The following is a 14,873-nucleotide window of genomic DNA, read 5'->3' on the forward strand; positions in this document are numbered from 1 at the left end:
GCTTTAAGCCGCCCGGCCTAACCACCCCCGCAATGACAGATTAGGCTCCAGGCTCCCCACCACAATTTCTAGACCCAGCTCTAAACCTTACACCAAAACTAATACAAAGCACATTGCCTCGAACAAGCCCACACCCCCCCCACTAAAAGGCGCCCTACTAAACGTCAGATCCCTGGCTGCCCACCCCACAGAAATTGCAGACATTATCCTTACCAACGACCTTGACTTTCTAGCCCTAACAGAAACCTGGCTTCATGAGGCATCCGGACCCCATTTATCGCTAGCCATCCCAGACGAATACTCTATCCTGAGAGCGGACAGACCAAACGCCAGAGGTGGAGGTGTAGCGATCATTTCCAAATCCACCCTAGGCCTTAGACCAACCGACACAGTCGCACTCACATCCTGTGAGTTACTCACAGCCAAGCTACAAACATCCCCCACAACCACGATCACCATCCACCTCACATATAGACCCCCAGGCCTCCCTGGGACCTTTGAAGAAGACATCACATCCCTCATCACCGAAAACTCCAAACCATCAGCACAAATCATGATCCTCGGAGACTTCAATCTCGGCTACCAAGACCCGAACGACGTACATGCTGCATCCCTAGCCAATGTCCTAACCGATCATGGTTTTACTCAACTCATTATACTCCCTATCCACCAAAAAGGCAGAACCCTTGATTGGGTAGCAACTCACAATTGCAATACAACCGGCAAAGACCCCCAACCTCTGGCATGGACCGATCACCACATGATCCCTCTTGAGGTCAACACCAATCAGGCACTGCCCAATAAGCACCCCATGGCACCAGCATGTCCCACCAGGAATAAACGCAACATTACTGCTGAAGCCCTACTACACTGGTCTTACCTACCCTCAATGCTCTCCCAGCCAACGCTGACCTAAACCTGCTGATCGACACCTTCAATAATTCCATGGCTAGAGCAATGGACACTGCTGCCCCTTTAAAAATACGCAAAGTTAAACCCAAAGCTCATCTGAACTTGTGGTACACCCCTGAGCTCAAAATACTCAGGAAAGAGAAAGCTAAGGCTCATCACACCTGGAAGACTAACCCCACCGCAGAAAACAAATCCAACCTCACTAACTTATCCCCACTTTACAAAAGCGAGATAATCCGGACCAAAAAAGATGCTTACAACACCAGGATCACTCAGGCAGGATCCTCCACTAAAGAATTATTTAAAATTCTGAAGGAACTAGAAAACCCTATTTCACCTCCAGAAACCTGCCTGAAAGACAAATCCTGGTGCACCAACATCCAGAACGCCCTCAACAATAAAATGTTAGGACTCCCAACTAAAATTGAAGACAAACGTCAACAACTCTTCAACAATAAGGTCACCAACCTTAGCCTACCCACACCCAACAACACTAGCGCAGGCTTCTCGTTTAAGAAAGTCACCATCCCAGAAGTTCACAAAATCATCACCTCACTAAAACCCTCTAACTGTAAGGGAGACAGCTGTCCGGCACAGATCATAAAAGATGCAGCCAGAGAGCTCTCCCCCTTCATTACCAAACTCATCAACCTATCCTTCACCAATAACTCTATCCCCAGCAACTTCAAACAATCATGGGTTCTCCCACTCCTGAAAAAACAATCCCTCGACCCGGCCATACCCACCAACTACAGGCCCATCACCACAGCCCCCTTCCTACTGAAAATCCTGACAGAGTTGCCTACATCCAAATTCAGGAATACCTGAAATCCAACCAACTGCTAGGAATACGTCAATCTGGCTTCAGACCTCAACACGGAACTGAAACCGCCCTTGTTGATCTCAAAAGCCAGATTGATGAAATTAAAGACAAAGGCAATGTCACAATCCTACTCCTACTAGACCTCTCAGCAGCCTTTGACCCGGTCAGCCACGAAGTCCTCTGTAATCACCTTGCCACCGCAGCCCACTTCTCCTCCTCTGCCATCACATGGATACAATCCTTCCTGGCAAACAGAACCATGCAAGTCTTTTCCACTACAGCTGCAGCAGACCCCATCCCCATCACATGCGGGGTCCCACAAGGATCCTGTGTATCCCCCACTTTGTACAACATATTTACAAAGCCTCAATTTGACCAACTGGACCGTCTGGGTGTCACCTACACAAACTATGCAGATGACACCTAGATACTCCTCACCATCTCTGGTAATTACCAAGAAGACTCCGCCCGGATCAACAAAATATTCTCCATCATTCAGGCCTGGATGGCCTCCCATGGCCTCTGCCTGAATGATGAGAAGACAGAGCTCCTAATCGTCGGCTCCCCCAACACTCTAACTAAACTCGACCCTAGCTATAACAACATCACCATAGATGGCCATGCCATCCCTATAGCCAAAAGTGTAAAAACCCTTGGTTTCTATCTAGATGCCAACACCAACATTAGCAAACACACCAATATGACTGCCTCAGCCGCTGCCTATACCGGCAAGCTCATTAGGGCCAGCAGACCTTTCCTATCACCCAATAGCTGCCTCACCCTTGCCAGGGCCCTAATACAATCCAAACTCGATTACTGTAACAGCCTGTACCTAGGTGCTAATCAATCCGTACTCAACAAGCTTCAGGTAATACAAAACAACGCCTTGCGCGCAGCCCTCAACATTCCCAGACAAGAGCATATCTCTGCTACTAGGAAAGCCTGCAAATGGCTATCCATACGCCAAAAAATGGATCTAAAAACCATCTGCCTCACGTACAAATCCCTCAATCACCTAGCACCACCATATCTAGCTAATAAATTCACCCTGAAACCCACCACCAGATCCACCAGATCCTCCAACACTCTTTGATTATCAGTGCCCAGGTTCCACCTAAAAAGAGCTGGAGGGGTAAGCTTCACAGTGCTTGCCCCCAAACTCTGGAACTCCCTATCGCTTAACATCAAAACTGTCGAATCCTTCCAGATCTTTAGGAAGCAGGTCATCAACTGGCTTCTAAGCAAAGAATAACGCCATTAACACCAGACCTTGAGGTAACTGGCTTAGACACTGTATTTATATTGAAAACTGTATATTGTACGCATTTGCTCTAGTCTACTGGTCACTGCATATATATGTATATATTATAAACTTGTACGAAGTATGCAAAACTAAGATACTTCTTAACGCTGTAACCAAATTCTTAAGCGCCCTTCTACCTCTGGGTTTGGAGCGCCATACAAATATAATAAACAAACAAACAAACAAACAAACAAACAAACAAACAAGAGTGGTGGTGAGAGGAGCTGCTTGGCAAGTGGAGTGTCTTTATTTTTTTTAATTTCTTATTGTGTATTTATTATGCACCTATACACAGTGTGTTTCAAGGCGCAACAAGACACTGAGCGTTCTGCTCACACAGATGGCGTGCTCGAGAACGCCATCTGTGTGAGCAGAACGCTCAGCTGAATAGAAAATACAAGCTTCATATGACCGCGGATACATACCACCAGCGATTGAAGGCTCTACAATTAAGCCCTGAAGATGGAGCAATGCTCCGAAATGCATTGGCTTTGAGCCGCATTCCGCTAAGATGTACAACTTGTTGAGTCCATTTTTTCACTCTACTAATTGGATTAAACTATTGTTTATAAAATTATTCACAACAATGAAAATTATTACAATCTTTCTACAAAACGTAGAGTACATCTGAATACTTATGTAAAAGCAATTGGAACGAATATTTGAAAATCCACTGCAACTCACCGAGAGCAGTTTGAGAGCATCTGGCATTTCTGTGTAGATATACCTGGTTTTTTGTCTGTCTTCGCAGGATTAGCCATTTTTTTGAAAAAACAAAGAGCAGTGTTCCCAAAGGAAACGGAGTGAATGGAAAAAAAGGTGTTTGCCTTTTCATAGCCCCTCTTCCTCATACCAGTCCCACTTTCCTTCCTCATCATAGTCCGTATTCCTTGTCATCACCTACCTCTTTCCAATGCCTTTTCATCTCCTCAGTCCACTTCCTCATCCCATTTCCCATCCTAGTCCCTCAACCTCTTCCTAGTCCCCCACCCTCTTCCTCATCCTGGTCTATCTTCTTCCTCACCCTAATTACTTGGCCTCATGCTAGTCCCTCTTCTTTGTCCTAGTCATTCTGCCCCATCATAGCCTCTCTTCCTCAACCTAATACAGATTTCTTATGCTAGTCTCTCTTGCTCTTCCCAGTCCCTCTATCTCTATCCCATACAAGTGCTTCCTATTCTTCCTCTTCCATAGCCTCGTTCCTCTTCCTAATCCCTCTTCCTCTTCATTGCCCCTCTTCCTCTTGCTACTCATTCTTTCTCTTCCTTGTCCTTGACTCCCTTCCTATTCATAGTACCTCAACCTCTTCCTAGTTCTGCAACCTCTTATTTCTGCATCTTTCTCATCTTATTCCTTCTTTCTCGTCATAGTACTTCTACCTCATATTCATCCTCGCCCCTCTTCCTCATCCGAGCCCCCTTCCTCTTCCTAGTCCCTCTTCCTTGTCCTCATTCCTCTTCTTCTTTCCCATTGACCCTCCTTGACCTCAACCCCCTTTCTTACTTTCCCTAGTCATTCTTCCTCTTCCATATGCCAGTTCCTCTCCCTCTCCCTAATTCAACTTCCTCATTCTAGTCCCTCTGCCACATATCAGTTTCTCTTCTTGTCTGCCCCGCCCGCACCCCCTGGCCTCCTTAACCTAATACCTCATCCTATTCATAATCCCTCTTCGTTTTCTTAATCTTTGTACCTGTTCATCATCCAAGTCCCTCTTCATCTTCTCAATCCCAATCCCTCTTTCTATTATCTTCTTTCCATTGGAGTTCCCCTTCCTCATCCTAGACCCTGTTCATAATCTGAGTCACTCTTCCTTGTCTAAGACTCTCTTCCTCTTCATAATGCCCCTTTCTCATCCTACTAACTGTTCCACTTATTGAAGCCTCTTCTTCACCATGATCTTTCTTCATCATCCTTACTCCCTCTTCCTTGCTTTAGTCACTTTCATTTTTCCTTGTTCTAGTCAATTTTTCCTGACCTTTTTCTATATCTTTCTACTTGTTCCCTTCCTTATTCGGGTCTATTTTTCTTCTCCTCTTCCTTGCCATAGACACTCTACCTTTCCCTAATCCCTCTGCCTCATCCTAGTCCCTCTTCATTGTCCTAGTCGTTCTTCCTCTTCCACATCCTAGTGCCTGTTTCGCTCACTAAATCAACTTCCTCATCTTTGTCTCTTTTGCTCTTCCTTGTCTTAGTTCCTCTTTGTCTACATCATTCTAACCCCACTTATTCTCCCTCCTCCGCAACCTAGTGCTTCCCAGTGCCTCTTCCTAGTCACTGTTCCTCTTCCTTGTTTTAGTCCCTCTGCCTTATTATAGTCTCTCATCCTAGTCCCCCTCTCTCTTTCTCATCCTAATCACATTCACCATCTCGCTTAATCATCCTCATCTGTCATCCCACTTTCTTAATCTAGTCCCTCTTCCTTGTCCCTTATGTTATGTTATGTGTGTGCTTATAACGCGCCAAAAGCCTGCGGGCATCAGGGCGCGGAGAAGCCAGTAAAGGACAAATAACATCTTAATCCCAGCTAACAATTAGAAGTATGGGCAATGGGGACTTGGCTCTTATGGCAATTTAATTGAAACAAAAAAATGTTCAATGATTTCCTGACACCCAGATAATTTTCCTCTTGCCGGAGAGCAGTGGGCAGCTTATTCCAGTGTTGTGCTGCCTTCACCGGGAAAGATCTGCCGTGACCTAATGTACGATTCACGCGAGGTATGTTCAATAGGCCCGAGAAGGTTGATCTTAGAAGTCTTTGAGGGATATAGTTTGAAATTTTTTTTTTAAAATAACTAGGTGTGTCACCAAATAAGCACCTGTGAACTATTGTCATAGCCTTAAATTTGACCCTATCTTCCACTCTGAGCCAGTGTAAAGATTTTCTCCCTGTCGTAATATGCTCTCTGTTTTTAATTCCCTTTACTATGCGAACTGCATCATTTTCCATTACTTGGCAACTCTCTGTTTCTCTCTTGGTGGCTTCAAGTAATAAGGCGTTGCCATAGTCTAAACACGACAATATGATCGCTCTCGCGATGGTAGCTGTATTTTCTTTGTTGATAAATGGTCTGATGGCTCTCAGTATGCGCAGGTAGTAGGCGTTGTTTTTATGCAGGTAATTAACCTGTACTTCTGAGCCCACTGATGCTTCGACCATCATCCTGAGTGTTTTGACTTGGGACATTACCGGAATATTAGCCTATTCCTAGTCCTCATGTTCTTCCTTATCCTGTTACCTCTATTCGTCTTAGAGCCTCTTACCAGTCCTGCTTCTTCTTACTAGTCACTCAGATCAGGGCAAACTTTAATGCAGCACAGGCCATAAAACTAATGTACAACATACATTCAAAAGTGAAGTTAAATATGACATAAAGCACTAAGTAGACTATCACAATATAATACATTGATCTTTGTTCACATAGAAGAAAAGAAAAGGAAAAGAGTTGCAAAGAAGTTGCTTTCTTCCACTGACAAATTTAACTAAAAAAGTATTTGATGCCCTGGCTACACAACTATCGCCTGAAGATGATAAAAAGAGGTAAACAGAGATACATTTATTTAAAAACAATAACGTTTTTTTTAAATCGGAAACAATAGTGTGGGCCCTGATATCTATGTATACTGGATAAAAATCAATATATGAAAAGAAGATGCTAACTTCTCTAAGGAAAAAAAGGCAATTGGAAGGTGTATGCATTCTGCCATTCCATTGACTTCTAAAACAATTAGTATGTAATGGCAAATAATTAAAGATTGAATAATGAGACTGTGTTTTAAGATAGTAAGAAAATTAAAGATATGCGTGCCTACATTAATCAAATTGAAAGTGTTTACTCAAGTTCTTAGTAACTAATTTCCCCTTTGTGGCCAATCCCATATTGTTTAGGTCAGTTTTCATGAAACCCAAAACCCAGATCCCAGCCTCGCTAATCCACATTATTTTTTGCCCTCCCTATGTTCAACTGAGACTATGTATGGCTGAAGGCTTAAAATCCAGTGCAAAATGTGACAAAGTCACAGTACACAGATCACATCCAGTCCCCGATCCTCCTGAGAAATAGTACTAACAGGGCCAGATCTGAACTATCCACAAACTCCCTGAGACAGCAATTAATAAGAAACTACCAGGTCTCAAAGAACCTGGGTATTTAGGCTTCACTCCCAAGATGCATCAGGTTTAGTGATCCCTAACCCTGAGCAGATTGTGGAGTGTCTTTAAGGGATTCGGGGAAAGATATGCAATATGGAAACACTAGCACATCTAGAGAGACCACTTAGTCAACCGGCGCAAGTCCTTGAAGAGAAAAAGCTAACTTAAGCCACCACCCCCAGCAGGAGAAGTAAAGTAGAACAGGTTTCTCTCTACCCTGGAGCTGCAGCATTTAAAGCGAGAAGTACTTCCTTCCCATTACCCAAAGGAAAAACATGTGTTAACAGGTGGGAACTTACTAGAGGTTTGCCTCTCCATTGTTATTGCCCTCTTTACATCACACAAAACAAACTTCTGTGCAGAGGGACAGTCAGGACACAAGGCATGAGCAGAGCAGCAAACAAATACCAGCTCCATCATTTGGACGCCAACTGAAAGAAATATGGGCACATGCACTTTATACATTATTTAAAGAAATAGGATGGAATGGAAATATCCCAGTAACTTGGCATATGAGGCACCTGGTGGCCATCTACAAAAAAGGGGCATGGGACAACCCTGCCAATTATCGCACATCAGCAATGTTGAATATTTCCTCAAAGATATTTGCCATGGTTGTGTTGGCTGATCTTAATCTATGGATTAAAGCCAAGAAGATGTTGCCAGCAAATTAGATAGGATTTGGGCCAAAGGCAAACAGAATGCATAATATTTTTATTCTGACATCGGCTATCGAATACTCCTGGAAACAACGTGGACGAAATGTCTATTGAAATGTCTAGTGTGCCTTTATTGACTTCAGTGCAGCATTCAATACTGTCCTTCATGGGGTATACCTGCAGGTTTGTTGAAAATATTAATGTTGTTGTATGCAGATACTACTGTTCGTGTTTGCCTAGATGGCAGGGTTAAACTTTCCGCTCCCATAGCTACGTGTCAGGGGGTTAAGCAGGGTTGTATTGTGCCGGGAACCCTGTTCAACCTATACCTGGCTGACATGTATGTACATGCTATGAAATTTTCGATTAGTCCAGTAAAGGTTGGAACTACCAAGATAAGTTGGTTTGCATATGTGGATGACTTGCTATTAGTAGATCTCACCACTAGTGGCCTTCAAAATTTGCTAAATGCCTTATCGGAATATACCAATCTAAATGGATTGAAAGTTAACATACAAAAAACCAAAGTTATGGTGTTCAGTGTGAATAAAGCCACAAAACATTATACTTTGAACATTGAAAATACTAAATTGGAACAAGTGAAAGTGTACACATATTTGGGTATCATGATAGATGATAAGCTAAAGTGGGATTCCCATTGGCATGCTACTAACGAAAAATGTATGAAGTCAGTCAATGCAATAAGTCAATTCATAGGGAAGAATGTCGGTTTCTCCACGCATGCCATACTGTTGTTGTAAAATTCTGCCTCTATTATTAGATGGTTGTGAGATTACAACTATTTGAATGTCCTTAAAAATTTGAATCTTCTCTGATTAGGAAAATATATAGAAAGCCAAGGAATCTCACAATTGAGTATATGTATTTAGAATTTGAAATGAAAGGGGTTGTCATAGAATGACTGCGAAAAAATGGTTATGTGTTTAGAAAACATGATGTTGTTAGATAATGACACAATCATAGTTACGTATATGCAAGCCTATTTAAAAACTGACAAGTATTCCACTATTGGGACAATGGTGAAAATCACTAAACAGCACATGAAATCGTCAACTGGCTATGACAGATCACCAAATAGTGTATCTCAAAATAAGTTCAAACTCTGGCTAAAAAAGAAAATGCAAGTGTATAGCCAAGAGTCTCATTTGGTTGAACTTGCGACTAAGAGGGTCAGCAGGCGATATTGCCAATAATGGCTGACACAGACCACCAAGCCCTGGTGTATAACACCATATGCTATCTCGCATATATTTAGAAATGATCTCCTAATGAAATTTAACGCTTGTGAAACTTTAGAAGTTGTGGGAGTAAGGCAGGGAAGATCACGAACAGAAAGACTGTGTTGCCTATGTGGGTGCAATGTGGTGGAGACATTAGAACACCTGCTTGTTTACTGCGAAAGTCTAAGTAAGATTCACACAATGTTTTAAAATCATATGAAAATGCAGTGGATAGTAGCGAAATGTTTGAAATATGGCCATATTTTATGAAAGGAGGTGTCAATTTTATGTATCATAGAGTGAAATTTTATTTCAAAATATTGATGATTTTTAAAGGTCTGTTATAACTTATGAATTTTAAAATGGTGCCTTAGAGAAATATGTTAGCTTTTTAATCTGGAATGAGGGTGACAAGTATGGTCAATGAGCTACCACAACTGTATTGTAATTAGAACTGTAATATGTATATTAAGCATGTCTGATTTTAAAAATGGATATATATAATGTGTTTGTGTATGTATGTATATATAGCAAACAATGTATTTTATGCACTGCTAAAGTTTAACACATGAGACCAAGAATCTGCATGTTATCACTTATTTTAAAGCAAAAACCGAAAACGGGTTTTAGATGCATTTTATTAAACTGCTTAAACTATTTTTCTACAACAGACAAGCTGCTATTATTTTATTTTGTATCAAATAGATTGTACATTGATTATATGTATCAGCAACTGGAAGACCTGTTACATACAACACAGTAAGCACAAGCAGATATTAAGGGGGGTGACAGTGCATGGCCATGTATTATAATAAAATATTCCCTAGCGTGAATAAAAAGGATATTGCAAGTCTTCTCAGAGTTCCGTGACCTTATCAAGGAACTCGGCCGAACGTACGTTAGGGGGTACATTATCCCATATATCATTTTTTAAAATATAACTCTTCATTCTAGAATACTACCACTGTAACAATCAATGCTATCATGATGGTTGAATTGTAACCTAGGATCCTACTGACATTAAAACCTCATTCAAGCTCTGCATCTTAGGTTAACTCAGTTCTTAGAGTTTTTGTATATAGTATTCTGGGGGTTGTTGCTTATCTTGAGAGCATATTGGGGTCTCTGGAAAATACGTTTTTATGCCCCCCTCCTCGAGAATGTAGAATAACAAAATTGATTTCAACAGTGAAAGAAAAATCACATTTTAAAGTTTGCATTTCAATAGGATCCATATAGACAAGCTCCCTCAAACACAAACCTACCTTTCAGTTTGTTCTCGCTGGGGAGTTCGTCGTCCTTATCCACAAACACACAACATTTGTCCGAATCAGAGCTAATGAGACACTGTTTCACTTCTAGTTTGATGAATGTGTCATCTGGAGGAATTATTCTCAATTGGCATCTGCAAACCAACAATATATAAATGAGCACATGAACATTAATTCATTCCTATACCAATAATTATAGAATTGCCCAACACACAATGACGTCTATGCCAGTGATGTTAGATCCTGTGGCTCAAGGTTGTGGCACCAACAAATGTAATTATTGCATTATTTGTCCCCCCCCATCACCTGTAGATGCAAAAGCCAAATTAACTCTGCCTCGTCACTCTCCTTACAGTGTGGCACATGAATAAATTGCACTGTTTATTAGTATGATTTTAAATTTGAGTAACATATCGTATTGTCTACTGTCCTGCAGAGAAAGCACTCAATGCTATCCTCAAAATGGCATCAAGCATATTGTGATGTGCTGTGCTGAGCTTTAAGCTTATAGGTGTTTCAGAAGCATGGCATTTGAGTAGAGATGTTTGAACACTCGACTTGAAGAATGGAACAATCATAGGAGCTGTAAAGAATCAGGGTGGCCCATTCCAGGGTTTGAGCTCGGTTGAAGTACAATCTTCTGACCTAGAGCTGCAGGGGTTAGAGAGTGTTGGTGACCTTGGGCAATGTCACCAGAGATGAGCTAACAGAAAGATAAAGGGGCTCTTTGCAGTTTCCCTGGTCTGGAAAATATGCCAGTAAAATTGCTGGTAATTCCGACACCAGCATTTTATTCCGGATTGCAGAAACACAAGTTTGCCGTTGGGGTCCACATATCTACCTCCAGGTCTGACCTGCCAATAGATCAGGCCCCCACCTGCATAAATATGTTGCAGTTACGGCAACCGGCACTACTGGTCCTGGTAAGTGTGTCAATACCCTCCATAGAGTCCTTTGGCATTCCCGCTGCCCGTAATATTCTGGTAATACTGGGATATCAAGTGGCGGGAATGCTATTCCATTTTGGTGGCATCCTGATACCACCAAACTCGGACTGAAGGCCAAACTCCTGCCACCCGCGCTCAGTGTCCTCCTTTTTAAAACTGATTTTATACAAATCCAATGAAAACATTATGAAATTAGACTCCCGAAAATGTTCCTGACAATATAACAGTGTTTTAGAACTGGCAGCCGCAGTGGGCATACATCAGAGTTCTGTGTGTTAGCCAGATTCACACAAAATGAGCGCAAACAAAAGCAGTGCAAAGGCTTTGCTTTTGACTGGCCGAGTTACTGTAGACTGATCCCTGGGGAAGTAAGCATCCTTATGACTGTGATAAATGTTTTGTGTGTTTCCTGAACAACAGTAGCACACCTTTCAGCACACATTTCAATAAAGCTGTGTTTTAATTTTAGGCCACGGTAGAGAGGGAGTACAGTAATTATAGAAGTAAATAGTTATATGCCCCTTATAGTAAGATGTAAAATGATGCTCGGTACAATGGATTACCTTTATTAATATTTTCTAATTGTTATTTTGTTTACGTTTGTGGCAATTCTAGGTATTTTTTGTTCACATTAAAAACGGGCAACTTTGGTAGCTCTGGGGATCTGCATATAAAGCATTAAAGAACTATTTAATTTGTCAAAGTCCCAAAGTTCAGACCTCTAGACCACCAATGCCATTTTGTTTTCTCCTCTTTTCACGTTGTGTCTTCAGATATCTGGCCTAACCAAAGCACCTGGTGGCGGGCCCTAACCACAGCAATACAATGGATGCTGTGATTGTTCACTGCTGGTACTGCACTGAGGTTTGGTGCCATGTGGCCTCTTACAAAGTGTTGATTCAGCCCACATGCCTCTTGCACCGAACAAAAGAACCATGATACTGTCTGGAACCTCCCAACACCGTGCAATGCACAACAGTGTGGGGAGAGTGCATAAGGAGGTTCATGACTGTGAGGAGGAAACATGAGCAGTGGAAAGTCTATTTGCAGAATTCATTCTGTGGCATGTTCATGAAGCAATACATCTGTGTTCACATCTGTTAGCTCTATCACCTCAGCACTCAATAACCACATCTATTGTGTGCCCCCCCACCAAAGCCACTTCACAGTGGTGCTATTGTGCTCACTTACAGGTTCAAATGAGACATGGTTCAGTGGGTTGGGTACTCAGGCTGCAATGTCCTGGACTGCATCTTTCCATGTGTAGTTTTTTGCCCGGTCTCTCCAGATGGGTCAGTCTACAACCACCATCTTCACCCATCACTGACTATATTGGTTGAGGCTGGAGAGTTGTCTCTGGACCCTACTCCGGTACTCAGTGTTGCCAGATTTGGCTATTTCTTGAAGTCTACAATGAGTGGATGGGGCTCTTACTTCACTCGTGTGCCCCCCTGCAATGTGCAAAGGGCCAGAGGAGGAACAGAATAATTAATTCCCCTGCATATAGTAGTATTTTTGCAGAGGATGTTGCAGGGGGTGGGGCATCGGCTATGCAGTGTTCTTATGAATCATAAGTGCTTGTTTTGATTCTGCATGAAACTGAAGTGAACAGAGAGCAGAAATGCGTCCCTCAGATTGAGGCAGGAATGCCTGGGTGTCTAACCCATCGCAGGTAGCTTGTTTAAACCTCTGCTGGTAATGTCTGAAACTGACCAAATATTTGAACAGAATGCTAATGAACAGTCAGTCAACAAGGACTACCTGCTCCTCTTCCTTGGAACCACGGCACATGGATGAGGAATCTGTGAAACCACAAGGAGCAATCAGGACAGGGAGTTGCCTGAGGGAGCACGGTTACTGGAGTACCCATGTCCACTACCCAGGGGAGGCGTGGTCTGGAGGAACCTGTCATGGCTGATGCTGTCAAAATCAGGGGTGTCATAGAGGATTCTGTAATCAATTTCAGTTGGCAGGGTGCCATGGGATGACAGCAACATTTTTTATAAGAAGTAAAGACAGTATGAGGGTGCTGGCAGTGCTAGTTGAGGGTGCTGGGATGGAAGGAATAGAAAGCGGGAGCAAAAGTAATGGATTCTTTCTCCTGTGCTTCTGCCTCAATAATACATTGTATATCACAAGATTGGACCCATGCTAGGGACCTCTGTGTTTCTCTCAGTTGATTGACCTGTCCCGTGCTTCACCCTGTTGCTAAAACTGTGCATCCAGCTACCCATGTTCCGTTTGTACGGTGTCTCTTAATAGGCACACACTGTTGTTTATAAGGTGGAAATGTTGCTCTCGCCTCCACAGGAGAATGGAGACAGAGCAGCGTTGCAGGAGCTGGGCTCTTTTCCCAGCACCCAAACGTCCTTGTTCTTCATTTAAAGGACTCTTGGCCTCCTCCTCCTGCAGCTTGTGCTGGCCTACGCTCCTCCTATTAACAGATCAGGTCTTGGCAAACACTCTGTTTATATAGGAAACTGCAGTACTGCTGGCATTTGGAACACCCTCCCCAGATTTAAGAGATACAAGGACCATTGTCAGCAGACGTTCTATCATGCAAATTCCTTACTTTTTCTGATTGAAGTACAACCATTCTATGATTCTATGGGAGGGTAAGTTTAGAACCCCTCACACTTCGCGCTCGGCCAATATGACCATACAATGTCCTTGAAGGTATTGTCCACTAAATCAATGTCCTAGATTCGTGAGTCAGTTGCTAATCCAGTTTATTCTTTAGTAGTAACTTGTGCACAGACAGCCAACACGTGTTTCGACTAAAAGTCTTTCTCAGGACCAGTAGATTCTTTATAGTTTGTCAAAATTCATAGTTCAGGCGTCATGTAAGGTATCGCCTCTGATGGTGTTCATACAAGTACTGCAAACTGTTTCCCTCGTTGGAAATACCATTCTGTGTAGAGGTGACTAACCTTACTCATTTTGCTTAGTGGTATAAGGGTTACTACCACTTACCACACACCACGCAGCTGGCACGCCATATGTTTACCTCAGCGCAACAGGACACAGTATACACTTCCACAACTTTTTCCTGATTCTATGGGAGGGGTTCAACTTGTGGGCATCATTTCACACTCGGCAGAGGCCATATTGCTGTGTATATGGGATTCAATGCAGTGGAAAATATGCTCAAATATCAAAATACTGTAGCTCTGTAGACTTTGTCTTATGTGGAGGATGGGGAAAGGGAGATCAAGGTGAGCAGTGACTTTATTGAAGCTGCTATTGGCAACCGTCAGCAGAGCTTTACAGAGAAGGGCAACCTCCCAGGAGAGTCATCCCTCTACAGGACCTGGTAAAAATTACATGAGTGATGGGCAAAATGTTTGTTATGGGTAGAAAGGAATGGCTACACAAAAGTATAGGAAAAATGCTAATTTAATGAAGAGCATCAGTTATACACACATGTGTCTTGGGGAAAAATGATTATTGGCGATATTATTTTTGGGACTATTCACTGACCTGATTAACACTGCATAAAGTCATATGGAGGTCTTGTGTGCATGGCATTCTCTAGGGAAAGGTCCAGATGTACACTTGCAATGAAAT

At 42.5% G+C, this 14,873-nt stretch overlaps 1 protein-coding gene across 1 annotated transcript in view; it reads right to left on the reverse strand.

Moving 5' to 3' along the window:
• Positions 1-14,873, reverse strand: part of OVCH2 (ovochymase 2) — a 1,298,878-nt gene that overhangs the window by 27,555 nt on the left and 1,256,450 nt on the right. The window contains exon 23 of the mRNA XM_069623602.1: positions 10,354-10,493. Coding sequence (XP_069479703.1) covers positions 10,354-10,493 — 140 coding nt within the window. The remainder of the gene's footprint in view (positions 1-10,353; positions 10,494-14,873) is intronic.

Source organism: Ambystoma mexicanum, chromosome 11 (genome assembly GCF_040938575.1).
Source record: "Ambystoma mexicanum isolate Mex_15411 chromosome 11, UKY_AmexF1_1, whole genome shotgun sequence".
NCBI classification, from domain to species: Eukaryota; Metazoa; Chordata; class Amphibia; order Caudata; family Ambystomatidae; genus Ambystoma; species Ambystoma mexicanum.